We start from the raw sequence: 27,976 nt of genomic DNA, 5'->3' as shown, positions 1-27,976 counted from the left end.
CTTTTGCACCTCGTTTGTGCCTTTTTACCATTATCAGATTGTATATAAAAATACTTGCAACCTTCTTACTAGATAATTGGACTGTCATTTTATAGATTTATTATAGGTTGGTTTGAATAGCTCTTTCCTACCCACACTATTTTATTCCATGTTTTCCTTAAAACTCACTTCTAACTTACATATTATTTGTGTAGCTCTTTGAAAGTTATGACTCGTCATCATTATATATAGTCTAATGGCACAAATAAAAGACGCAAAATTTTAATATTTCGTTTGATCTATGAATGACACAACCGTTTTAGAACATTCCCCAGCAAAGGTTTAAGAAAAAAACATAGAAATAGTCCATCATTCTCTAAGACTGCTAACGTTTTGAAACGGGAAAGAACGTCACCTTATATACAGAATCGGAATTTATTATGAAATCTATCGAAATCTCCTGAATCATGGAGTTTGAGGAAAATTGCCCGGAGGTCGACTTGTGTAGGTGTCGTTTCGTGCACATTCAAAATTTATCTAAAATTATACAGAGTGGGTCAAATATTTTTACAACGGTTAGTGTGGATACTCTGAGTGCAAGCAACCAGTTTGTCCCCCTCCCCCTCAATGTTACGCACAACTGCAAGATATATTATTATTATTGCTATTATGTTACTTGTAGCTCACGTTTATAAATCTTGGCAACATTCAAATGCCATAATTTTTAAAAGGTATTTTTTGCATTGCAAAGTGGTTAAATGCCCCTTTAATTTTTTTCTTGAGGGTCGTATTTAGGACGGAGTGCACCGAAATAAGTACGTTTTTGCCAAAACTCACATTAACAATTACATTAAAAACTCAAATATGTTCATCCAGTCTACAACGCTTTATTATTTACAGCAAACGTCCCTAATAACAATTTCACAAATATTTCCTACCGAGAAACAACCCTACGCTAGGATAAATATAAATCGTAAATTAGCATCTAAAGAATATCAATAAATAAATAAATAAATAAAAGTTCCCAATCAAAACGGGTCAAACAAACTAAAGCAGGCATTATTTTGATCCAATTCGAGTGAATCCTTAAGCGTTTATACGAGATATCAATCACGAAAATTTCATGAAACCTATTAAAGAGGAATAGGATTAACAGTCAACAATTGTATTCAGCTGAAACTCCAGTTTAATTAGAAGTGTACAAATTGTAAAGGCTCAAAGGATTGAATGTTTCGAAGCAGAATTATAACGATGCTTTTTGCCTTTTGCGGCATTGTTATCTCGTATGAAAAATATATTCGTTTCAATGTTCTCTATACGAATTGCGGAATAAAATACGACCAGAAACCACTTTTGAGTCTAACAATTATAAAACCTTTTAAAATTAACCGAAATTTGGCACTCAAAAACAACGTTAATTTTCGTATTTCCTGGCCTCTACAAGTTTATTAATCTGATTATAAGTAGTGAGCAAAGCTGGACTAGGTTGATTTGCCGTCAGTAATGGACATCCCCCGTGAGAGAGACACTCCTCTCCATCCTGACCGTCTTTGGCTGCCTTCATATATTTGAAGAATCTCAGAATGTCTGCGTTATCAGATGTTGGCTTTCGAAGCTCATTAAGCTCCCTGAAATGTTTTAAAAATCATTTAAAAACAAACAGCAAACAAAAAGTGTAAAAATCTGTCTAGGGAGATCTAATATTCAGCGCGTTGCCAATAAACTTCGATTTACTTTAGGACTTTAGTGCCCTATCTACTATACGGCGATGGCACCTCAAAGTTGGCACTAACTTAGAATATTACACAAGAAATTTCCCCGTACAAACTATTATAGCGAAATGGGTCTGCCGCCGGTTCTATGTAATTAAGTTTCCCAAAGAATTCCCTAATTGTGTGAGAGGATAAACTACGAAAATGATTAATTATTTCACTTAGCACCCTAAATAATTGAATCTATTTTAAAGAACAAACTACAGGTTTGGAGCCTTTGATTTTATTTTTCAGCGTAATTCATGCGGTAAATCATTGTGTAATGGCGCTTACGGCACTTTTAATTGTCCCTAAAAATACATAAATAATTCACTTGGGTTTATGTACACACAGATAAAACACGACATATCTCTGTTTTTGTTTTAAGAGTAGTCATTTTGCGTGAGTTACATAAGAAGCGAAAGAATCTTTATTTTAAGATGTGTTGTGTGGTGTGTATCATAACTTACTAAATTATGAACCAGCCCCTCAAGGGATTGTGATCAGCAGCATGGAAGCGAGCGGAAAGAAAGACAAAGAATTGTGCCCTGAAGTATTAAGTAGAATGAAATACTACAACTAATCTTCATTGCAGTTCTATTAAACTACTGCACCGTTTGTCCGCTAGCCAATCTCCTATGAAATAACTTAGCAGTCAGTCAAACTAGGTACTCAGCCTTGTTATTAATTTCGAAAATGCATATTAAATAAACTACTCGGGTGGCTGAAAGCTTGATAGTTATTTAATGAACTCCATTAATGAGGGTGATTAATCGAGACTGTTCAACGCGTGAGCATTTCGAAAGCATTAATAATATCGAGATTACTTATCGCGCATTAATATACGTGCTTTCTCAAGTCCAAACAACGTAGACAATCAGTTAAGTAGTACATTCATCATATCTTACATGGAAAATAGTACATTCACTCGAAACATCCGATGCATTTCTTTACGTTTTTGTACGGCTCCTTTGCCACATCTCCATTTGGCGTGTCACGGCCCGGCTGTTGACCTCGACAATGTGTAATTTTTGATTTCAATCAAATAGGCTATCTCGGCTGTTAACTGGCAATAATTCAAACCGTTTGGCAATTTGTGCGAAAACTGAGCACGTCGCTTTAAAAGATGTGAGGTCAATGCAAGCGGTCAGCCGATACTATTCGTTAAATAAGCTTTGTAAAAGGATTGTTTGAACTCGAATTTAGCGTTATGTGGATATGATTCAGTTTTTTTTTAAATTGAAAGACGTCTGAACGGCCACCGAATTGTTTTTGTTTATACAAGAAAACAAATTTGTTTCTACTGATTTTGGTTGAACCCCCCTCCCCCTCCACACACACTTCATTTCCCTGCTGGATACATTCTTGGTTCAGCTTATCAAATTTAACTTTGACTTGATCTTTTCAAAAACTCCACCTACATTGCTCCCACATATCCTGAAAGATGTTGGCGGGTAGAGGAGTTTCAAGATATAGTAACCGTTATCATCAAAGTTTTCAAACTCTTTTAGAAACTACTGACGAAACTGCTCATTCTGTCCTATTTCATTTAACTACACCATCATTATCCAATACCATGAATTTTATTATCATTGAACGAGCATTTTAATTCTTCCAATATTAGACAAACTCGCATTTAAAGCCCTTTCGTATTAATGTCAATAAATGGAAAGACTCGTAAATAGGGGTGAGTCCCAACTGTATTATACAACGTTTTAGGCTTATTCCATTATTCATTCTTTTTTTGCAGTCGTTTTGAGTGTGGTAATCTCATTTCTTGATCTGGTCTCTATGAATACTAAATTTTGTAAATGGCCCCAAAGCGGATTTGTCCTTGTGTGGTCCTGTAAACTGCTAAAGTTTTATTACGCCATTTTCAGTTGTTTACCAGTTTTTGAGATGCTCCTGGCATCCGTGTTATAATTCATACAAATGATTCCTAATTTGGAAGTAAAAGGGAAATTTGAAATTTATTGAAGTGTGATTTCACGCACAGAAAACTCCTGCAAAGTTTAGTTTGGAGGATTCAGACTTACACTAAAGAGAAATGAGCTCCTATCGTCGAAGATTTCGACGGGCTTTTCCATAAATGTGTGATTTCTAACAGGGAAAACAACCAAAGTAAGTCTGCGTAAGACAGCTCTCCAAGAAAACTGGAGAGGAACGATGTAAGAATGACGATCAAAAGTAGGTCGGAGGGTTTACGTATTGTTAAGCTCACAAGTTTCACTTAAGTCGATAAGTACATGATTCAGCAGGTGAAATAATTAGAGCCTTTTTTTGCATATTTATGTATTTAATCGAACTATGACATTCCAAAAATTAAAGATGGAGAATGCCTGGAAAAATATTTATTTGAAAAAAAATGTTATAAATTTAAGAAGCTTTGGTAGTATTGACCATCAGCTTGGCAGCAGGGACTGGAATCATCTTTATGTTCACACCTTGTACAACTCTGTATTATTTTTAGTTCAAATCTATACAGAGTCACCATGTGGTGTAATGTGGGGAATGTTAACTCTTTGATATAATTCCATCGGAGCTAATCTGTAACAATTTTTTGCAAACCCCTTGCAAGTCAATACATATGCTAATTATTTTCTTGAAAAATCAGTTGTGCGCATTACAACTCGGATAAACTTTGAATAATGACAAAAAACATAAATAGTTGGACATTAATTCCTGCTGCTATCATAGTACCAAAGCTGCCATTTGGAAAATGACCGAACGTGGGGAGAAGAACATAAAGATTTTAAGAAAGGTGCGATAAAAGTACTTGGCGTGTTATGTGTTACCCTTGCCTGATTCGCACGGTCATATAATCAGGCTTGTCATAAATGCAAAAATAAATTAATTTTTACCCAAAAGTGGATAGAAAATCTTTGTTTACATCCTAATTTCCATGGCACAAATAGCGAGTTTACGACCAGTGAACGTTATTATATTTTTATGGCTCGTCGCTCGTGGCAACGGCCATCATTTTATAATATCGGCCGTCATTCTTGGCAACGGACCGTGAAGTAAAAATAACGTTTGATAATTTTTTAACCACATCTAATCAAAAAGGTAGCTACAATATCAATTTACTTGCATGCAAAAGGTTAAAAAATATAATTTGTGGGTAAAACTTTGCCCGCATTACGGGTCAGCAGAAGGATTACGCCCTTAAAGTTTGACGCCCCGTTTTCGGCATCGGGCCGTAAATTTCAGCCACCGGTGTAATCTTTCAGATTTTTATTTATGGTTGTACATAAGTTCGCTCATAGGTTTAGAATATACTAAATATTCAGTAAAAAATCTGAAACTGATATCATCGCGTAGCGCCATACGATCCAGCTTCAATAAATTTCCAACGTACTTCATTCAGAAAAAACTAGAATTTTCTACCCGTATGGGTATTCCTTCATAATGTCCTTGATTTATTCAAGAACATACTGAATGACTGCGTGAACACTTATGCATAATAAAAACAAACCATGATACCAAACAGTTCTGTAGAAGCCCTTCAAAGTTCGTTAAGATAATGGGGTTGTTTTGTAGCTTGATCGTTAAAACTAAAATTGAAATGAAGTTCATCGAGAAGCCGAAATGCATTTAAAAAAATCAACATTTAATCCAAGTAATTAATTTAAAAATATACTTAGAGATGTTAAATTAATAGTTAATAGTCTGGATTCTCATGATGATCTGTGAATCTTGTACAAAATAAACAAGTGAAGACAGATAAACTAATAATTATAATTTTTCATGACCTTTTTTTAACTCATACACACACACATACAGATACATATAAATATATATTCTGTATATAAGAGTGTATACATAGAGGATCAAAAGAACTGCATAAATTCGTTAAAAACTGACGGGAATATTTTTCTCGAAAATGCTGAAATACGTGAAATGTTGTTTTTAGTTGTTCATTTTTTCATATAACAGACGTGTATAGAGAGTTACGTAGGTAGTAGGTAAATGCAATTTTTTAGTTTTTTGGAAATTTCTGAACATATTTTCATGTAACATACCCATAACAAAGTTTAACAGTTCCCGGAAAGACATTAAAAAAAAAGAAATAACGACAGAACCATTAATACTTAAAAAAATTGTAATATAAAGTATTATAATTTAATGCAATAAATGTTTGAACTTTGCCCCATTCACTTCCTGATAATGGGCAAGCTGCAATTCTAATTCCTTAAAAACTTTTTTTTATCATTTGAGGAAATATTTGTTGAGCTTCTTCAATAATTTCATTTTTTAACTCTTCCATATTATTGGACTTGTTTAAGTACATGCACACCTTATGTTTCAGGTGACTTCATAAAAAAGAGTCAATAGGGGCCAGGTCAGGTGACCTAACCGGCCATTCTAATTGCGAAAACTTTACATTACATGAAACATGTTCAGAATTTTTCAAAAAACTCAAAAACGGCGTAATATACATGGGTTTCCGTAAGGAAAAAAGTCAAAAAGCGCATTCATCTGCTACATAGATAATGTAGCAGATAATGGATAGCCCTGTATACATGTCTTTTATATCAAAAAATTTACACCTAAAAACAATGTTGGACGTGTTCCAGCATTTTCATGAAAAATACTTCCTTTAATATCTAACGAATTTATGCGGGACTTTTGGTCCTCTATGTATAAGTGTGAGTGAAATTGACGGGCGAGCTCTGGCAGAGAAATGGCCCTATTACATGTGTATGAAGTTATATAATTTCCTGCCAAATGGATTTAAATTTATGGAATCCATAGTAGCGTTTAAACAAGTTGAAATCGAAAAATAATTGATAGAAGTAAATCATGTTCAATACTAAAATTATGCTCTTGACCACTTTTTGGCGGATGAAAGCCCACGGCCGGACATTTGATGGCAATTCATGTCACGTCGAAGAACGTTATTTCTAATAAACATTGAATTTTTTAAATCGTTCTTTCACAGGTTAGTTTTGGTTAGTTCTGGTTGGTTGAGTTTAGTTCAGATTAATCAAGTCAAAAAATATATTACCTGCTCAATTGGGCAGACACTAAATTGCTGTAAGGAGCATACTTGGCAGGGTTAGCATACATCATGCACACGAGCCTTTCCTTACATCTCTCAGTCTGGGGGCTTTTGTCAGTCGGCAGCCCTAATTGCTGGAACACCAAATCCAGCCTGGACAACAACGGACTATAAAATGGGTCATAGTTGGTCAGCAACAGCGACGAAGTTGGAATCTTGTGAAACATCTTAAAATCCGTTTTCTTGCTGCTGGGTTTTTGAAGATAGTAGTTGTCGCTGATTTTTGGCGGGGAGTAAATTCGTCTTTTATAGGCGAAATCGAACCTAAATGGAAGAACGAAGTTGCGTAAGTAATTATGGTGAGTTTTATAGTCTATAAAACCCGAAATACGCATAACCATAGTATGTCTTTAAAGTTACAAACTCACTGCTTAAGCACCAAGTCGTGCGGAAAAAGTTCCACTTGAAATTTACTTGGTTATGTTATGCTCGGGTTCATTTTAAAGCTGCATGAAACTATAAAATATCGAAGGTATAATAATCGCTTTAAAGTAGGTCCTTTAATCAACAGGTTAGTTCCTAAATGCTATTATAGTTGAAAGATTTGGGTTTGATATTTGCTTAATCGAAATCGCGTGTAAAATTGCAGTATGGCCGTGCATTAAAGAGACACTGCATATGAATGATGTAAAATATCTACTTGCCTGCTATTAGGAGATACTGTACTAGAGCTTTCCACAGTGTTCAAAGTCAATGTGTCGTGTTCGTCATCGAAACTAGCTCCAAGGGCTTCGTCGTTACTGTTGCTATAAGGATCAGCATCTTTAAACTCAAAATCATCCATCTCCTGTGGAGGCCTGTTGATTCCTAAAAAATTTTAATTTATTTTAATTATTAAAGTTTCCTAATGAATTTAAAAGTAAGCGCTGAAAATGTGATAATGGCCAATGGCTTATTGATTTCCTAGCATTAACAGCAGTTTAATTAACGCATCAAAGTTTTCAAGTCAGAATCTTTGAAAGAAAATTTTCTCAATAAACATCTACGTAATTATCAGTTTTCATCCAATTCAGTTCACGTTCTCAACATGGAAACCTTCTTGATGTAATGAAAAACAAAGGAGCTTTCACGAGTGCATTAATAGAACAAAACATCTTTGTTCCTTCACTTTTTCTGATGCAAAATCGAAAGGTTTTAAATTTCTCTTTACCTGTAGAGGCACTGGAAAGACCGGAAAATGTTGACAGACCTTTTCCCGCAAGTTTACCCAAACTGCCTAAAATTGTAGGGAGGAACATGGCTATTAGGACCGACTTAATTAATTGGGCTCCGATGAAAACTGGTAACATGAGCTTCTTGAGGAAAAACGCTAAAACTCCCATCCCAAATCCTGCCAGAAAGGAGCTTTTTGCCGAAGAATCTGGAACAATTCACTACGTAAACCAATTACATCAAAAATGTGATACAATAAGTCTTTGAGTAAATCACAAAGACAGCTAAATCCATTATATAATTAAGTTTTCCCCTTTGTTGGAGCAATAAAAGTTTCAGGTAATTTCCCTGTAATTCGTATAGTACGTAATTTAACAAATGACTATTAAAACTAACTCATTCTCGGGGTTTTAAAATGAGGCCTCCTCCATAACAGGTAATTGCTTTTGTAATTTGCGGCCCGATTTCATTAGCTTTATTAGTTTTAAATATTTCTCCATATGCCATTTTAATGGGTCACAAAAGGGCAAATTTACAGCTAATCCATAGGGTGCAGTTGTTTCTCATTAAAGGGAAATGACGACCTGCTAATGGAATAATCTTGCTAATTACGCTATTTCACTCTTTCGCCTCGCTGCACAATGTGCAAGTATTTAGGATATTTTTAGACAATCCTTATTACGGTAATATAATTGCCTTTACCTGTTGTGAAATTGTGTACTATTAAAAAGTACTCAGTCCTGGAAAGGAAAAGAAGTAATATAGAAATTTATTAGTTTGCACCTCGTCCCTTCTAGATAGCCTAGAGAAATGTTTATATTTAGATCCTGCAGAAAGAATGTTAACAGTTTATGAGATATTTAGATAAAACTGGTCGTGCCCCTTCAAAACCGTAATATACCAGCGCAAATGTAACTATGAGTCATTTTTATGAAGATTTTACTAACACGCTCGATCTAAGACTAACCTTTACCTATATGTATGCAGAGCATTTTGAATCCGACCTGGCGCCAGGGATCTCGGTAACTAAAAGAGATGCGAATAAATTAAAACGGGGGCAAAATTGCGATATCTCATGTGTGACCAAACGCCGTTTTCAAAATTTGAATTTTCCAAGTACTTTCGAAGATATTCGAAAAAATAACTAAAAATTGGAAATTTCATTTTTTTTTGCGTTGTTTGACAAGGAAGCCGAAAACCACAAGCACATTTTCATCGCTACTTTTCCTCAGCGACACGATATTGTTCTGAGTTTTGCTTTCCGACTATCTTTGTGTGGAAAAATCCAATACGGCGACCGTAAGAAAATAAAGTTGATGATGGTAGGTGAAAGATGAACCGTTGGGTGGCAAATCTGAAAGTGTCATAGCGTAGCTGAAGAAAATTGGTAATGAAAATATGCTTGTAGTTTTAGGATGTTTTTGTCAAATAACGCTAAAAAAATAATAACGAAATCTTCAATTTTTAATTTTTTTTGGGCTATCTTCAAAAGTACTCCGAACATTCAAATTTTGAAAACGAAATTTGCTTAAGCACTAAATTACGCAATTTCGCACTCAATCAAACTTCTTCGTATTCCTTCTGATCTCCGCAATCCTAGTGGTGAGGGTCAAATTTAAAAAGCCTTGTATATTGGTTGAGAAAATGCCTTCACGCACTTCACACCGTTAGTGGTAGAATATGGTTCGGTCTGATGGTGTCGGATTCACTAACAGGCTCTTCCCAAGTTCTCCTTACAACCTCCTCTCCTCTCTCTTGTCCCTGTTGGTCATCCGGAACCACCGTGTTGTGGGTGTGGCTATACAATTACTCCCTCTCCTGATTTCTTTCGAATTTTGACTTCTTTCTCATTATACTATCAAGTGGTACGCAATTTCCAAGTTTTTCTTTGATCTTAGTATCAGCTTCGCCACGTTCCTTGCGGGCCCTCCTCTTCGAATCTCTTAAAAATTGATCGATAGACTTTGATTGCAATACCTTATTCCATGTAGTTTGAAAAGGTCTTTAATTTAAGGCGTCATTTAACCCATGTCTGAATTTTTAAAAATTGGCCGTTTTGTCTTACTTGTAACGTAAACAAAATTTAAAAAAAGAAATATTAAGAGATCGTATTTCTTGACCTACTTAATGCTGTTTTTATTATTTTTTTAATAATTACTTGTTAAAAGGCTAAGAAGTTAAATAAAGGAAAAATTCGTTTTCAAATAAATATAGGGTAGTCCATTTTAAAAAATTGAGCATGAGGCACTTGGAATGTGAACTTTTTTTAAATTTTATTTTATTTATATATTTTTAAACTTTATATAAAATTACTCAAAAATTGAAAATATAAGTATTGAAGTAAAATGACCCTTTGCTTTTAACTGGACAAGTTTTCATGAGTTTCAATTATTTCTCTGTAAATTTTTTTGAGAACTTCAAAAAACTTTTTTTCTTTAAATATTTATTTTAAAGTGAACCAACTTAAAAACTGCTAAAAACATTTCATATTTTGTAATAACAAAAAATAATTCTCGTTACCAGCAAAACTAGTATCCCTAACAAAATATAGCATATTCCACTTTTTTAAATTATTTTTGTCACACCATAGGTGGCTGGATCACCCAGTAACTTCGAAAATATTAAAACATAAAAATATATGAAACATTGAATAGCTTTTATATGAAAATTTTGTTTCTAAACTTTACGGTTTTCGAGATAAGGTAATGGACCCTTTTAAGTTGACAACCGAGTTAATTTTGAGCTAATAAAGCATTAGCTTTGTAAACTCTTGTAGATGTTCAGCAAATGATATTGTTAACCCTAAAAAACATTATAATTATTATCAGAAAATTTTACCGTGACTGCCAAAATGCTGTGTTATCGACATGGTGACCAATAAACTAGATCGCTGAGAATGCGCTACAATGCGCTATGCATTAACATTGTGTAGCAAAAATAACTATAAATATTAAATAAATAAAAAATCAAATAAATATCAAAGTAAAAATCAAAGAAATTTAGCTCCTATTTTTTGTTTTTTAAGAATAAATTCGACAATGAATAGAATCATTTATAATCTGTTTATGCACTCGAAGAACTTAGGCTGCAGGCTTCTTCGTGGGCCTAATCGTTTACCTCTTGAATTAAAAAATGTTAAATTTCGTTGAATAAATAACTGTTATCGTAGCATATAAATACTACTCACGTAAAAAATAGTATTTTCATACATTATTTCTTGTTTGCTGCGCTCTGGAATGCAACTCTAGCTTCAGTCCGGCTCTATTTAACGCTCTTTTGTTCATTCAAGTAAAGGCATTTAATAAAAAGTAATTAAACCAAGTTCTCGGAATCCCAGGCGTTACATAAATAGTTTTATTCTCCTGACACTATAGAACTATGCTTCATTTTCAGTTAATTTAAGTCCCTTCCCGATTAATTTAATGCTATCTGAAATGACATTGCAGAGCATGTAAACTGCATTAAATTAAATCATATATCCAGGCGTAAGCCATTAGTAGATCAAACACAAGGCCCTCCTTCTCTATTATTCCTGTAGGGATAGGAGATGCCTTCGGGAGGAAAATTACAGATGATAATTTTAGCCAGGGTAATAAATTACTTGTGCTTACCGGCGCTGGAATTGTTGCCAGAAGACGAAAAGAATCTGGCAGTTTGGTCCAAGTTGACTGAAAGCACGTGGGTTTCTGCATACTGATCCAGCCGCTTCTGGACATAATCCTCCAATGAGACCCCACTTCTGGCATTACCACAACTAGTGTCGCTAGTGTTTGCTAAAATAGTGGCGTTTCCTACTCTCTCCAACTCAAGGCCCGGCACAATAACAAATTGCTCAGTTTTAAACACTCGATCTACGTAATTTTTTAATTCCCGGTCTAACACACTCTCGTCCCGTACTTGGTTATTACATGTTTTGGCAATCTTGACGCACAAAGAAATTAAAATTAGCTTTATCAAGACCAATTCACTTTTAGAGTTGTCCCGATACGTTTTCGGCATATTGATTGGGGTCGAGGTCTTGAACGGTCATTCCGGATTCGGGAGAACCTGGAACAAGGAATTCATTTATTCAAATCAATTATTCTTCGTAGACATTTATCACTTAAACTTTGATTATCTGCCTAGTGGAATAACATGGTAAATAGAGAAATCTAGAGAAGTTCAAACTGAAAGCGCATAAAAGGTTTCCATTAAAAAATCTATATCAGTTGCGATAATCAATCAATTTTTGTCGCGTAAATCGTTTATTTCATTGACTGTCGTCAGTATCATTTTTCAACTTTTATAGGTTGTAGTGATATAAAGCGATGCTCGATAGGAAATTACATTAAATCTGGAGGGCAAATTGGAAATCGAGGGGATATTTTCATGTTGCTTGCATGCGACAACTTTGAAGTAATACCAGCAGCTTCGTGCTGGAATTGAAATTTGTTTGTAACACGTTACTGCTCATTTCTCTCAATCTGCTCATGTTTTCTATTAAAGATTAGATATTTATCAGCAGCTTTTCATAGCGTAAATATGTAATTTCGATGTTATAAATATTATTGTTTATTATTAGAATTGCCTACTGGCGTTCAGCGATAAATGGTAAATTTGCGGGGAAGCGTTATGGACGTGCAAATAACCAGATTTTAGTATTTCATTAATAGCATATCCAATGCATGTTGGTTTATTTGTCTGAAATTGGTGATTGAAATTGTGTTTTGTGTCTCTATGACCTGTGCATATGCAGGATTTACTACTAAAAACAGCATATTATGAAGCATGGGACTTGAAATAATACACCAAAGAAAATATTATGCTGATTTACGTGCTTCACGGTTGTATTCAACGAGATCCAGAAAGCGTCCGGTTATTAGCGATAAATTAGTGAGGGTTACTTTATTAGTTTTGGTGAGAACAGTTTTCACATGAGTATACTGGAGTGCAAAATTAATCGGACGCTAAAATGTTTATACAGGGTGTTATTTAAGTACGTTGCCAATCTAATGGGTGATTCTAATGCTTCGTTATCAAAATACAGGTTGTCAAATTTTTTAATCGTTACATGTTTTAAAAAAAACTTTCTAAACAAAAAGAAGATGAAAATTGATATGACATTCAATCTTGGTGACAGTTTTCAGTGTAGTACAAAGTAATCTTGTAGGCTAAAACTGGGTTGTCTTCTTTTGCAATTGGCGTGGACAGAGGTAACTCCGGATATTAAAAAAAATTAAAGAAGAAAAACGCTTTTTTAAAACTACTCACAAGCAAATATAATGCATTTTTTTAGTAAAAAAAAAAATTACAACAATTAACACGAAACGTGCAATAGTTTCTGAAAATACTCTTCAGCTTCAATGCAAACATAATTACTCTCAACATTGCCGAACGCATTGAAATATTCCCGGCGTATATCTTATCTAGTTACACGAATGCTGAATCCGCTAAATTCACTTTTCCATAGTGCTGATCAGAGTTCTATAAACTACGGACTTTACATTTCCCCTCAAAAAAAGATCTTACGGAGTTAAATTCGGTGACCTGGGTGGTCATGACTTTCCTTGATGAGAAAAAAATATATAAGTTTTAAAAAAATTAGTAGCGTATAAATAACAATATTATTCATAAATAACACTGCCAAATATCAACAAAATCGGCAAAAGGATTATTAAGATTTTTGTGAGAAAAGAATCTATTCTTTCATAAAAGTTTGATGCGCTGTATCTTGAAAACAAAGCCTTACTGGACCTGTATTTATATAAACTTTTCGCTTTAGAATGGCTTAAAGAATCGCTCGCTGAAGTTTGGCCAGATACTTAAATAATACCCTGTATATTTTTTGCAATAAAAAAAAGTTTTGTGAATTGTTCTGAAATCTTATTTGTATTTTATTAGCCACAACGTTTTTTCATGGTTCAATTTTTTAGCTTACTTTTGCATGTATAATCTAGAAAAACTCAGAAAATTTCCAGTTCCCACAAGGTTGTTTCTAATGAAAATACAGTTTTCAGCTTCTTATTCTTGCAACAAAAATATTATGACACCTGAACAAATAACATAAACTGTTGTCTTGCACGATGGTGAACACAGTATTCGTCACATCACAAATGTGTTAGAAATTCCTTGAAGTACTGTATGTGATGAAGACAAAGTAGATAAAGAACCACAAGTTTAATTGAAGATCGTTTCATCATGCAGGTGTTACGTGACTGCACTTTGTCAGCTGCGGCACTTGTCCAACGATTAAATAACGCCCGTAGACACACCGTCTCCGTTTATACAAATCGTAAGCGCTTAAATTAATCTGGAATAAATTCCAAGAGTCCTGCCACGAGACTTCTATTGACTATACGTAACCGCCAAAAGCGTGTTCTGTTTTCTCATCAACATATACATTAAGAGGTTGAGGGATGTAGTGCAATATTCTTCAGGGATGAATCCAAATTTAACAGATGTTCATCAGATGGGTGGAATAAAGCTTGAAGAATAGCTGGTGAACATGTTGGAGAATTAATCCTTAAAGTTCCATATGGTAGTGATGGCGTAATGGTGTGAGTAGGGATTTCCTTAGAGGCACATACAGAACTCGTCACAATTCGTGGTGGTAATTTAAAAGGTGAACGATAGTTTGAACAATATTTGGAAGAACATGCAGTGCCATTTGCGCCATTTAACGGTAAAAATTTGTGTGTAATGCACGATAACTCTCATCCACGCATTGCAAGTAGGTATTCCTTTATTACTGTGGCCTCCGGGGAGTCCAGATTTGAACCCGATAGAATATGCATGATATATTCTAGGCAGAGTTATTCGGTGTAATTATGCCGAGTTTCTATTCAAACATGACTTGGAATAAGCACTTTGTGGCGAACAGCAGCAAATCCCTCTGGAAGAATTTACTGCGTTAATCCGTAACACGCTCAATTGCATGGACACTAAAGCAATACAGTTTACTAAACATGTTGTTTTTCATTTAGCAAATTTTTACACGGAAAAATGTCTTTTTTTGATAGCAGATTTGTAAATTGTCCCTTTTTTTCATGTAAAATTACTATCTTTTTTCTTCTTTCCATTTTCTTCTTACTGTATAAAAAAATTTATCATCCCAATACAATAATTTTTATAAAACTTTTAACTAGTAACATGATAAATATCTTTTTAATGCTTGTTTTCTGGAAAAATCTAAGTGTCCGCTTAATTTTACACTCCACTGTTGTAAGTGAAAAATAACATTGTCCTCATTCCTCATTCTCGAACGCTTTTGATCGAAAACCAGTGGGAATCAAGTTGAAAATGTTAGGAAGGTTCTATCCAGCCACAGCAATCTTTCAGTGTTATGTCATCCAAGCTCAAAATATCAATAAAACACCTTGAAATGTAGTTTGTTGGAATTGATATCTACCACCTGAAATAGAAGTCGCAGTTCTTTTACAACCTGAACTAACTTGAAATAACATCTTGTGATTTATTCTCATCGAACCATTGACTTTTTTTATCACCATTTCTTTATTGCACGTTTAATGCCACTCTAGGCTGATGTAAAAGACCAATGCAATTACGATAATACCTTTGATGATTATAGTCTGATGAAGACGCCAAATCACATATTATGAATAGTTTGCTTCTCGTTCCCGTTACTTTTCAAACTCTGTACTTCCTCATATCTAAAAAATTCTGGATGAGCAATTATTACACGGATGTAAGCTTAATCACAAATATTACTCTTGGCAATGTGAGTGCACCAAATCTATACAGCACAAAATCGAAAATAAACCAATTTCCTATTAACAAACAACTTGTTTTCACTGTTCATGTACTATATAACTGAGTTTACATTGCGTTTTTACCTAATTTATACCTATTTCTCTCAAAAACTAATTGATAAATTTTGAATTGCAATGCACCATTGAATATAGTTTTCAAATGTCTTTAATTTAAAGTGCCACTGACCCATGTAGGAATTTAAAAAGAAAAAAAAACATTCATTTTGCGCTACTGGCGACGTAACCAAAATTTTTTTTTTAATCGTCAAAAGACAGTATTTTTGTCCTATTTGATACTGCATTTGAATTTTTAAATAATAATAAAATCAGGAGGAAGACTAGAGCTCTTTCCTGATTCACAGTGTAACATCACTGGTCTTGATACTGATGCAGATATAGGGTGGTCTTAACAATCTTACTTTACCCTATCCAAGAAATCACAAGTTACGAAAAAAGATTATGAGCGTGAGTTTATCAATGTGAAGTGACAACACAGCGGAGAATACAGCGCGGACACAGCTTCTGAGTCGCTGGACACCAAAGGGAAGAAAAAGCTCCTATACATACTCTGCACCTCCGTCACATATAAAAAGCTTATGGTGATAGGCCATAGGCGTGCCGTGCCTAGGGTGCCACTAATGCAATTTACGCCATCCGCCGCATTAAACTGTAACATTTAATTAGGAATTGGTCCTTCGTCGTCAATTTCGCCAAATAGAATTGGGACTGCAATTCTAGGGCCGAAAAAGTTTACTGTGGGGAATTCTAATACCGACAAAGCAAATGGTTGGGAATTCTCGTATATTACCTAATACCTACCACGGGTCGACCCTAAAGGGAATATCGATGTCCGCGTACTTCTTCATTAATACAACTTAAAATTAATAACTATAATCTATAGCTAATTTCAATCCTTCAGCAGTTATAAAGGGAGGAAAAAAAGCTTTGAGAATTGGGTAAAAAAAACAATGAAATTTCGATGTTTAGCCAACCTGTTGTTAGTGTGGGATAGCGTGATGAGTGAAGTGATAATTGAATCAAGTCCGGAATGTGGACTGCAGAGATATATAGATGGTCAGTAGTAGTAAGTCCAGAAAAATGGACTGTCCAGATAATTGACAGGGATTTATTAACCAAAAATACAGGGTGTTTCAAAATAAATCTGCCAACTTCTTACTGTGAGTCGCTATGAATGAAATAAGAAATAAATGTCGTACAAACATGGATCCATTTGCGCTTCCTCTCAAAATATATATTTTTTTTAATATTTTTTCCTAATAAGTCCATTCTGGCATTAAAGGCTTTTTTGATTCCTCGATTCGTATCAATTACATCAGTTTTATTAACCTCCAAACGAGACTGTGTAAGCTAAAAAGTTCTGTTTAATCAAGTTTTTTCATTTCTGAGTTCTTTATAACGTTAATGGGAGAGTGTTTTCTTTTATACAGCAACTAATCGACCATGCTTCAAGGGAGCTGAAATACAAATAGCGCCTTTAAATTTTCCTTCAATGAGCCCTATCCTTCACTAAACTTTACAGATTCCATTCCAGAACTTTCCATTCTCCACCGTAGTTTTTACTCGATTAATGGGACTTTAACGTCCCTTAGTAGCAAGACTTTGATTACCTCTATGTATACTAAGAAAGAGCCCAAACTTTTCCCCAGGTTTCCAGCGAGTAAACCATTTAGATGGACAGAAGTTCAGTATTTGTGGAACGCCCTCTTCAGTGATTGATTTTCTGCTGAAAAAATTACTTCCATAAAGTCAAATAACTTTTACATCCCAAGTTCCCTCGTCCTATAAATTCCTCAGTCTTCAATTGTTGTGCGTAGCACGTTCAAGTCTTAAATTATTACCTCAATTTTTTATTTAGATTACATTTCACTTCTAGAAAGCTTTGTGAAAAATAGCATATATTGAGAACGAACGGCCAGGATATCAATCATATAGGGGTATGTTTTATGATTTCCATATGATTTGCATGACATCCGTTAGAATGATGTAGACGTAATAATTTTATTATGGATGGAGGTTTGGAAATGTTAAAGCGAACATGCAAACGAGTGTGGATAAAATGCCCAAATTGTGTTTTTTATATTGTATGAAAATGAGTGTATTACTGCGACTGGCGGGCGGCCCCTGTAGTTGACGGACGCAAGCAAGAAAGAGAGGTGGTTTATCGCATAACACTTGATAAAGTGTTTTAGGGTTGATTTTTATTGTGTGTTTTATTACTCTTTGGCTGTTGTGTTTGTTTATGTTAATCTCGTAATATGAGTGTTCATTTTCAAGACAGCCGTTGGACAACGTTTTAACTACAAAATGTGGAAAATATTGCATCAAGAGTTCTATTAGTGTTCATGGGCGAATAATTAAAACAATTTGAACAGTTCTGAAAGTTTGTAGCGATAAACGTTCAGGCTGGCGTTTTGGGATATTTACTTTAGTAAAGTTCAGTTGCTTTTTTCGCGGGAGACCTTCTAAATTCCAATTATTCAGGGCCGGCCTTAGCAAGCGTCCTGGGTGAAATTTTTAATTACCGCCCCCCGCCCGTCCGAGGAAAACCGCCGCCCTGGGCCGTCGCTCAACCTCGCCTTCCCATGAGGCTGGTATTGCAAGTAGCATGAACCTTGCTCTACGCAAAACTTTTTACAAGTTTCCGTTATGAAATTTTCAAATCTTATATCAGAGACAAAGATGATAGACGACTACTTAATTTAATAGGCACTCACGCCTTCCTGTTCCGTAACAAAACACAAAAAATTTCTCTTTTCTTGTTGACACCGATACTTTGTAGAAATTGGAACACATTCTTATAACAGCATCTGCATCATAGAAGGTGATGTGCGAGCGTTTATTTAAATTACTTTCGTTCGCGATTTACTACACGTAGGTAGGAACTTGATAGGCCAGTGGAATTATATTCAGGCGCATATCTCGTTGCTGCATTCATACGACTGGGGAATTTATCTCATATTTTGTTTATTTCATTATTTATTTTCCTCGTCGCCCATTTACACATTCCCATACTTGTGTGATTAAAAGTTTGCTTTGTGCCTGAAATGGTTTATGGTTTACGGTAGTCATTTGGGGCGCAAAATGAATTTGTTTGACTTCACCGCCGACCGTAAATTTGAATATTTTCATAATTTTTATACAAATTTATGTAAAAGAGAATATATCTTGCCAATCGATGAGAAATAGACAACAAACACGTAACTGTGACTTAATGAAATTAATCACATTTGATTTATGTTTGTCCGCCCCAGACAAATAAATCCTCGAGTGAGAGGGGCAGACGTAACCGATGAATAAAAAACTAATTGGGGAAAATGGCAATGGAAAATACGATTATTATGCGTGTTAATTGTACGATTTTCTTCCGTTAATTTCTCGTTTGATGTAACGGCTGCAGTGTAACAACTTTTATATAAAAATCAACAATATTGAAACACTGTTGAACACCATCGACACGAACATTTATTTATAGGTTTTTACTATCATTTTGTTGGTCATCGCTTGCAAATTAAGCACCGACATGCACAAGCTACTGAAACATACAAAGTATTCTCAATTAAGCGAATCGTCCCTAAACTGGGGAGGATTTCATCAAGAAGAGGTTAAGGCACAAAACCCATTAAACGGATATTTCAGTGAAACTGTTTTATAGCTAAAAAAGAACTGCCAGTCCGCTGGTAATTTCACTCAAATATCAGTTTATCAAGTTCTATCTTTACTTTCTCTCAATGTTTATCCTCTTCCTGTGCTTACCGTGTAACTGACGATCACCCCCATGATGATAAACCCCATTTGACTTCATGTTGCAGGCACATTACAAAGAAACCCTAGTCAGCTTCCCAATAGCAGGCTTGTACACGAATAAACTTTGTGTGCCATCATAGGGGTGAATGTCTGATTATTGACCTCCGGTCGTAAAATTTCTTTTAACGGCTGATTAAGGCAATTCGGAGATATTCTACTTTTGACTTAAAAATTGAACCATTAGCAAATCAATAAGAAATAGAACACAAAACGCTGCACGTAAAACTTTGGGGGGGTTATCCCTGAAGCACCCCACCTACCACTTCAAAAAACAACATTTGGGAAAATGTTTCTTTGTTTCTCTACATAGACAAGTTCGAGATTGACACACTTTTCAAAACGATGTTTTATGGATTCCATATCCTGTTTATAATAAGAAGCTTAGAATGTTTGAAAATAGGCATCAACCTCGGACTCCACCTCTTCCTCATTGGTAAATCTCTCTCCATCGAGCCGTTTTTTAAAGTTTAGAAATAATAAATTATCTGAGAAGGCTATATCTGGCGAATAGGGTGGGCGAGAAAAAAGTACAAAATCAAGTTGATTGATTTTGGCCATAAGGAAAACATGGACTGGTGCGATGTTTTGATTGAACACGACTTGCTCTTTCACCAAATTCGCTTACTTTTTCCTAGTTTCTTCGCTCAAATGCTTCAATAAATGTGTATAAAATCCTCTATTTACCATTTTTCCCAAAGGAAATAGTCAATAAGCATTATCCTACGTGCATCCCAATAAAATAACGCCATCACATTTCCTGCAGACTGAACGGTTTTCGCCTTCTTTGAAGCCGATTTTTCTCTTTGAGTCCATGGTTTTGTCTACTCTATTTTTCAGTCAAAATGCAGTGTGCAGTACTTATTGAAGTGTCTATCACGTGTGCTAACCTACACAACTTTGGCACAGTTTTGTGGATTTTCACCGTAATTTCTATAGTGGTCAGATCTGGAGTGTCACCCAGTCGACCAATGCGGATTTCCTCTTGCTAGCTGGTACGACCGTTTTTAAACTCCGCCACCCAATATTTTACAGTTGTTAACGAAGAACTAGATTCTCCTAGAGTAAAATCTAACTCCGCTTCGATGTTGGATGGACTAAGACCTTTCAAACGAAAGTATTGAGTCACGTATTAATGAACAAATTTTTTCTTGTGCACAAAATCTCTAAAAGCGCTCGCGAAAAACGGCCGCAAAAAAAACACAAATCAACGTAGCACCCTCAGGCTACGGACATAAGTTTTTTAAGGTTATGTTTTTGTAATATAAGCAAAATATGAACAAAAAAATCGCCATCTATATCTCAGATCGGGTACTTCTGGTACCATCGTCATATGTAATGAAGGTTTATTCACCTAATCCGTTCATTGTTTCTTCTCATAAAACCTTATATCACGTACCTATTATCTACATAACTTTTCTGTGACGGTTGCAGTTATTTTCAGAGCGTAAACGCGTAAAACTCAAATTTTACGCGCACAACTGAAAGTTGTTGCGGGAGTTGTGCGAATTCAACACTGCGATAAAATCGTAAAAGTGTTTTACGCCAAAAGTATATATAACATTTTTTATTTAACGAGGATGGTTAGAACTTAGTGGAATTATGTTTTTTATCATGTTTTCTCCAAATTGAATTCACAAATCGCAAAATGTAGGAAGGGACGCGGCTTATCGCAGTTCGACGCACTGAAGATAACAAGCTGACCAGCTACTTACTTTTGTTTCGGTGCCTTTAAAGGGCAAATTAAGGAAATGCCACCCTTGGCCAGCCCGAACTGAACAGAGAAGGTTCGCAAGCATCTGCTATCTCGACAAATTTGCACATTGGACGTTTCTGCAAGGTTCCTTAATTTTAAGTGGTATAATAAGCACGAAGCTAATTACGCCCATATTTCAGTACACAATTAAAAAATTCTGTGATTTTCCTCTTAAGATTTTATCCATTAAGCTGCCATTTCGCGAGCCTACCTGGCGGATTTGTGGCAATCTCCGGTATATGAACAAACGGTGTAGTGTTTTGTAGCATTTTTTATTTTCGGGCGTCCCTCGATCAATCTCATTTTAGGTTACCGATAACGTTCTCAAGAAAAAATACAAAAATAAAAAGGGATAAAGTTAATCATTGCACTTCGGATTCCATCACCATTCCCCCAATGTTCACTTTACCACTAGCGACTTCTCACCTACCTTTAAGAAAAACTCCTCGTTCTCCATAAGCAAAACAACACTCAAGTCGTCCGTCTAAAGCACATATCCGCGGTCACAAAAAACGGTCAAACTGGACCACAACCACAAAAATATTGGTCGAAATTGACTGTGGGCCGATCCGATGGCTTCGTCGAAGCAACGTGACATCAGCTGAAGAAGCGGATAGTTACCTGTATAGTGCTTCGCCGTGGCCGATATCGAGGTCATTGGGTTACCCGTCCGTGACTGTGTTGGGCAGTACCAGAAGAGGATCGAATGTCTATGATGACGATAATTTTTGTCAGTAGTTTATATGACATAGCTATTCAATTTTAACAAACACTTCCTGACTTCTCGCCTGTTGGTATAAAGCTTTTACTTAGTCTGAAATAGTGTCTCTCGCAACATTGATGGCACCTTTCATGAAAGGATTTCGATCAAAAATCGAATAATTTCCCATTTATGCTTACACAATTCGTAAGTGTTTTATTACCCAGCAAGAGACTTTAAAGTGAGTGAAGGTAACAAGATCAACAAGAAGTTGAATGATTGACATTCCCCGGCGATGTGGTTCAAAAAACCGGAAATTGAGAGCCTCAATTCGCCATCACCATCGTTTGTAATGTCTTAAAAAGGGGGCCACCAAACCTGACTTATCAATGATCAACTTTTCCTTCGGTTGTTCGGCTAATTAGAACGTCGACATTGACCTGCATTTCTATCAGTGACCTTCGATGAAAGTATCGTTAATTTGTGTCTGCCTATCGAGAGTAAATTGATCCCAATATCAATAGAGGCGTTAAGTAAATGTGTGGGTCTAATTTTATATCTTATCATTACAATGCGGAATCTATTGAGGTTTTTAACGAAACAATTTACAGGAAAATACCACCACTATCGGTTTGTAAAACAGTCAATGTACCACTTACTGTCTCAGGAACATTACTGATACGGAAACCTAGTGATTCGTCAAGGTCCAACTTAAATTTCACGGAACTCATTATTTTATCGTCGCTACTGCTAGTAAAAGGAATCCAGCTAAGAATACAAAATTATAAGTCAGTAGTCCTAGTCCTTAGCCCTAATTATTTAGCCCTTAGCAAGATACTACCGTATATATAAATACCGTATTCAATAATTTTATTTTAAATTGTAATTTTGCTGGTTTTATAAGCATTATACAGGGTCGCCCATCTAAAACAGTCCAAACGAAATATCCCGAATAGAATGTTTTTCTTCAGAAATTCTCGAGACACGTCGATTTTACTTCAAAAAATTACATTTTTAAATCATAAGTTCGTAGGTGTACAGTCATCCCCTAAGCGAGATGGTACCCTCTTGAAGAATCTTAAATAGCACGGGCGGTCATGTGGTACATCAAATCAAAGGTATTTGAATTCTCTTCACAATTATGCTGAAATTTTTTTCCTGCACCTTTAAAAATTTATATCTTGGGTTACACCATTGCAGAGAGGTTTAAAATTGTCACCATCTATTTCGAAAACAATAAAATAGCCCGAGAAACTACAAGCATTTGTATTAAAAGCATCCCGGTAAGAATCTCAGCCACCCGTACGTAACGATTTAATATCTAGATTCATGGAGACTGGAGCCATTGCTAAGAAAAAACATGAAAAGCGACATACCGTTACCAACGAGACTGCACAGATATCAATTTTGGGACATATTGAACTGGATCATGTAAATCAAGGAAAGTTTATTTCAAGCACCCGAGAATTAGAAGTAATATCAGGTATTTCAGCTAGCAGTATTCAGAAAATCCTTAAAAAGCATGATTTCCATTCCTACAAGATGTATCTAATTCATGAACTCAATGTAGATATCATAGATCATCATACGCATTTTTGTGAGGTGGTGAGTAAAAGCATTTTGCTCAGTCCCAATTTTTTATATTCTATATACTTTTCTGACGAATGCACATCCTATCTGAATGGTGTCATCAACAGACATAATTGCATATATTGGAGTGACGTGAATCCCAGAATTATGAGTGAACAGCATTCAAGTATCTAGGAAAAATTAAATATATGGGCTGGGGTTTTGGGAAATCCTACTGTTGGACTCTTTTATACTTGATAATCAGACGGATGAACCTTACCTCAATTTGCTACAAGACTTCATCTATCCTCACATTATGGATATTCTTGAAAACGACGATCAGATCCCAGGAAATGATGTATTCTTTCAACGAGATGGCGCTCCGATACTCTATACAATTCCTATACGCAACTTTCGGGATCACCATTTTCTCGAAGACTGGAGTAGTACAAGAGATTTCATTGAATAGCCTTCAAGATCAAGATTTAACACCATTAATTTTTTTCTTATTGGGTCGTATTAAACCTGTTGTTACTAAAATGAAATTTTCCTCTTAGAAAAGAAGATCTTTACCACCGACTGGCGATAACACGTAGTGAAATAACTCTCGAAGTGCTATAAAATCTTCAGGAACAGGTTGAACAAAGACTTTATTATTATATGGAAATAAATGGGTCGCAATTCGAAGAACTAATTAAATAAAACATTATTTTAAAAATTAATTTTTTTCAATTTATTTCATCGATGTTTTAAAAAGATTTTTTACAGCTTTTAAAGGCGGAGCAAAAAAATTTCAACATACTTGTGAAGAGAATTGAAATACCTTTCATTTGATGTGCCACTTGTCCTCAGTATCATTTAAGATTCTTGAAGGTGGTACCACCCCATTTAGGGGAATAACTCTACATCTACGAATTGATGATCTAAAAATGTCCCCCTTAAAAGTGAAATTGACGTGTCTCTGAATTTTCCAAAGAAAAAAACTTCATTCGTGGTATTTGAGGTGGACGGTTTTAAATGGATCACTTTGTATATCAAACGATCTGATAACAAAAAGATTAGAGAGTAGTGTTAGTAGAGGTCAGTCAATACATTTTCTGGATTTGACCCCTGGATCACAACTTTCTTTCTGCTTTTCAGACCCCTAAAAATGTTCTATAAGTTTATTATTTCTCATTAAATTTATGATTGTTAATACCGGATATTGTTTCTTAATTTTCAAGTTTCTGCATATGCTGTTCTCAAGTTGCGTTTCGGTGCCTCACCAACATCTCGGTGATCTTTTTAGGTTAATTTGATTGACATATTACTTCCATAGTGACACGATTCTCTGAAAGAAAACAGAAAGATTCGTGGAGTGTGAGGGAATACCGAAGAGTAAATTTGTAAGCTCGCCGCCTCATCAGCAACTGAATTTACCATTCATATTTTAAATCGCACATTGAACAACATATTTTGAATAAAAATTACCATCAGTGATTCTTTTATTTTAAAATGGATGGAAAATGATTTTTTTATGTTAATATTTGAAAAAAATTTTAAAAATACCATTTCGGAGAAGGATTGATAATTTCGCCCTATTTTGAAGGACCGATGAAATTTCTCGCTATTCTAGCAACCATTCTAGGTAACGTAGTCTTTCGCAAAAAAATACTGAATTTACGTAATTGAAAAAAAAAATTGCAATTTATAAATTATAATTTTGGCTTTTAGCACACAGCCGCCTCAAGTAGATAACTCACACGGGTCCTAGCAAGCAATGTAAATTTATCAACAGCTACGTTCGAAACTTAAAATTTTCTAACTGCTGGTCTACACAGTTTAAAAAAAAATTTATTATTATGAAAAAAATTTAATTGTTACGGCTCCAACTCTTTATTATCTTTAACCTGGAAACCTCAATTATTGTCATATAAAAGCGTCATTAAAATATTGGCCGGATTTCGTTTTTTCGTTTTAAATTAATTTTAATGAATATTTTAAATCAAGGATATGTATTATTTTGTATTATCATCATTACCGTGATTCGCCCGGTTAGTCGTACGCGCACAAAAAAGGCTGTAAAGGTATTTCCATGTTTGGAGGCTATCGTATCGTTGTTATTGTTGGCCCTGTGACTAGTACCTTCAACAAAAACACATTGTAAAGTTTTTTGCATATTTTCGTATCTACAAATGTATATCATTTCTTAGATGATTCAGTCGTGTGCTGGCTCGGTTACTTTTCAGATTGAAAACGAAATTCGTTCCATAGAGCTTTTTGAGAACTTTTTCGCGTTTTAAATCGACGGTGCCTTTGACAAGACCATTTATCTAACCGCGTGTGAGTGCTGTATGTGCAGGAATACTAGTGAAAATATCCCTTAGACAAGGTAACAATAGCTCATGCTCTTAATTAAAGAGATTACGCGATGGATCATCAGGTACGTCTCAAGAATGTTTAACAATAAGAGTCGGTATTTTATTGCATTATAAATGACTTATTTTTTCATTTTTATAAAATACACATTAACTGAAATATTTCCTGAATACAGCGACTGAAAGTGAAAATGATCCACTTGCATTGAAATCACTATTTATTAATGAATTTTCATTCACTTAACAATAAACGAGGGTAGCAAATGTTTAAAATATTATGCTACATCCGTTCTATAGCATGCACAATTGAAAACAAAAAAAAAAACAAATCTTACGAAGGAAAGAAAAAAATTCAGTTCTATTTGCTCTCTAAACCAATTTCAAAATTAAAGTGATATAGGTCAACTTTATGATAATACAATATTTGTTAATTCAAACAAATGTTCGAAAATGCAAAGAATAAACAATTAGTGACTTGTATTGATATTTATAACAATTCAGTTCAAAAACAACATGGAAAGACGTACCACTATGAGAGGACGTGTGATAGTAATGAGTTATCGTAGAAAGGCAAATCTATTAGGGCAATCACTTATATTCTAATAAAAAAGTCCCGCAACAATACAACACATCATAGAGAGGTTTAAAAGTGAGCGAAGATTGAGAAACAAGATATGAAAAAGCTCAAGAAAAATTTTTACTGGAGCTGGTGGGTGGTGGATTGAGCGATATGTAACAACAAATCCCCGAATAAGTGTCTCCACACTGGCTATAGAAGTTGAAAAGAATTTACACAAGTCAGAGAATCCAGAAAGCATAAGAATAGTTTTGCGAAAACATCGATTCCATGGTCAAGTGGCCAGAAAAAGGCCGTTCATTACTCTTCAGAACCAAAAGATCAGGCTACAGTTTGTCAAAGAGCATCTGGATAAAGGAGAGTTTTGGAAAAGGATCTTAGTTACAGATGAAAGTAAATTCAACCTTTTCGGATCGGATGGATGTGGTTTTGTCTGGAGAAAACCCAGTGAAGCGCTAAAGAGAGCTATAAAAGTCACTGTTAAACACGGAGGAGGCAGTGTGGTGGTTTGGGGCTGTATTTCCAGTGTCGGGTCAGGAAAGATGCATTTCACCGCTGCCATTATGGACAAGCATGTTTATTTCAACATAAAATGGCAAAATGTTCAACCCAGCACAGAAAAATTTAACATTTTTAACCATTTTGTCTTCTACCAGGACAACAATCCGAAGCATAGCGCCCAAATTTTGTGTAACTGTCCTCATATTACAAAAACCTCACAGCAACCGTCCAATATTAACATCATAGAAAATATTTGAGCTAAATTAGAAGTGGAAATTAGGAAATATGAAATTTTCAATAAAGATCAATTAAAACACACTCTTCTTGAAGAATGGAAGACAATTTCCTTCGATTTCACTAAAAAATTAGTAACATAGATCCCAAAATGTTTTCGGGAAGTTATCTTCACTAAAGGGTTACCAACTAAATATTAATTTATTACAAAAACAATAAAAAAACGAAGTGTATCTTTTTTTATTTTGAGATGCATTTTGAAAGCAAATAGAACTTCATTTTTTTCCCTCCTTTGTAAGATTTTTTTTTGTTTTAATTATGGATATCATAGAACAGATATAACAAAATATAAAAAAAATTAGTTTATTGTCAAATAAATGAAAATTTATTAATAAATAGTGATTTAAATATAGATGTATCATTTTCACTTTGAACCACTGTATATCCCATTTGTTTGGCCCTAATTATATTTATTGTGCCCTTTAGAACACCTTAACTCAATATCATGCGTTTTTCCAACACAAAATTAGGTGTTTTTTTTAGATTAACAATATATATAATTGTTGGTAAAATATCAGCGTGGGTGAATAGCTTTAATTAAGTTTATACTAGTTAGTATTATTAAGTGTAGGAAGAGACGTGACTTGTGATATGGAATTCCAGAGAATTGCAACGAAGTATATAAAAATTCCACCCACACAGTAGCGTACATGCGATGTTTCTCTACAAATGGAAAAAACCTTATCTAGATTTTGAGATGTATCGAAA

At 34.9% G+C, this 27,976-nt stretch overlaps 1 protein-coding gene across 1 annotated transcript; it reads right to left on the bottom strand.

Moving 5' to 3' along the window:
* Positions 1–592: 592 nt before the first annotated feature.
* On the bottom strand, positions 593–22,205 carry Osi24 (Protein). The gene is made up of 6 exons (XM_066290035.1): positions 21,701–22,205; positions 11,556–11,991; positions 7,943–8,152; positions 7,437–7,599; positions 6,739–7,056; positions 593–1,607 (listed from the first exon to the last, which is right to left on the bottom strand). Exons 2-6 carry the CDS (start codon positions 11,941–11,943, stop codon positions 1,394–1,396), a joined length of 1,293 nt encoding a protein of 430 aa, XP_066146132.1. The 5' UTR covers positions 11,944–11,991; positions 21,701–22,205; the 3' UTR covers positions 593–1,393.
* Positions 22,206–27,976: the final 5,771 nt, after the last annotated feature.

Source organism: Euwallacea fornicatus, chromosome 14 (assembly GCF_040115645.1).
Source record: "Euwallacea fornicatus isolate EFF26 chromosome 14, ASM4011564v1, whole genome shotgun sequence".
Taxonomy (NCBI): Eukaryota; Metazoa; Arthropoda; class Insecta; order Coleoptera; family Curculionidae; genus Euwallacea; species Euwallacea fornicatus.
Note: the sequence above shows the minus strand (reverse complement) of the source record. Positions and strands in the feature narration are given on the sequence as shown.

What these genes read in the sequence shown, in the direction of transcription:
- Osi24 (XM_066290035.1), bottom strand. Translation starts at nt 11,943, where the DNA reads ATGCCGAAAACGTATCGGGACAACTCTAAAAGTGAATTGGTCTTGATA. An exon ending in TGGCAACAATTCCAGCGCCG is followed by an intron (nt 8,153 to 11,555) that starts GTAAGCACAAGT and finishes GAATTGTTCCAG; the next exon opens with ATTCTTCGGCAAAAAGCTCC. An exon ending in GTGTCTGCCCAATTGAGCAG is followed by an intron (nt 1,608 to 6,738) that starts GTAATATATTTT and finishes AAAACATTTCAG; the next exon opens with GGAGCTTAATGAGCTTCGAA.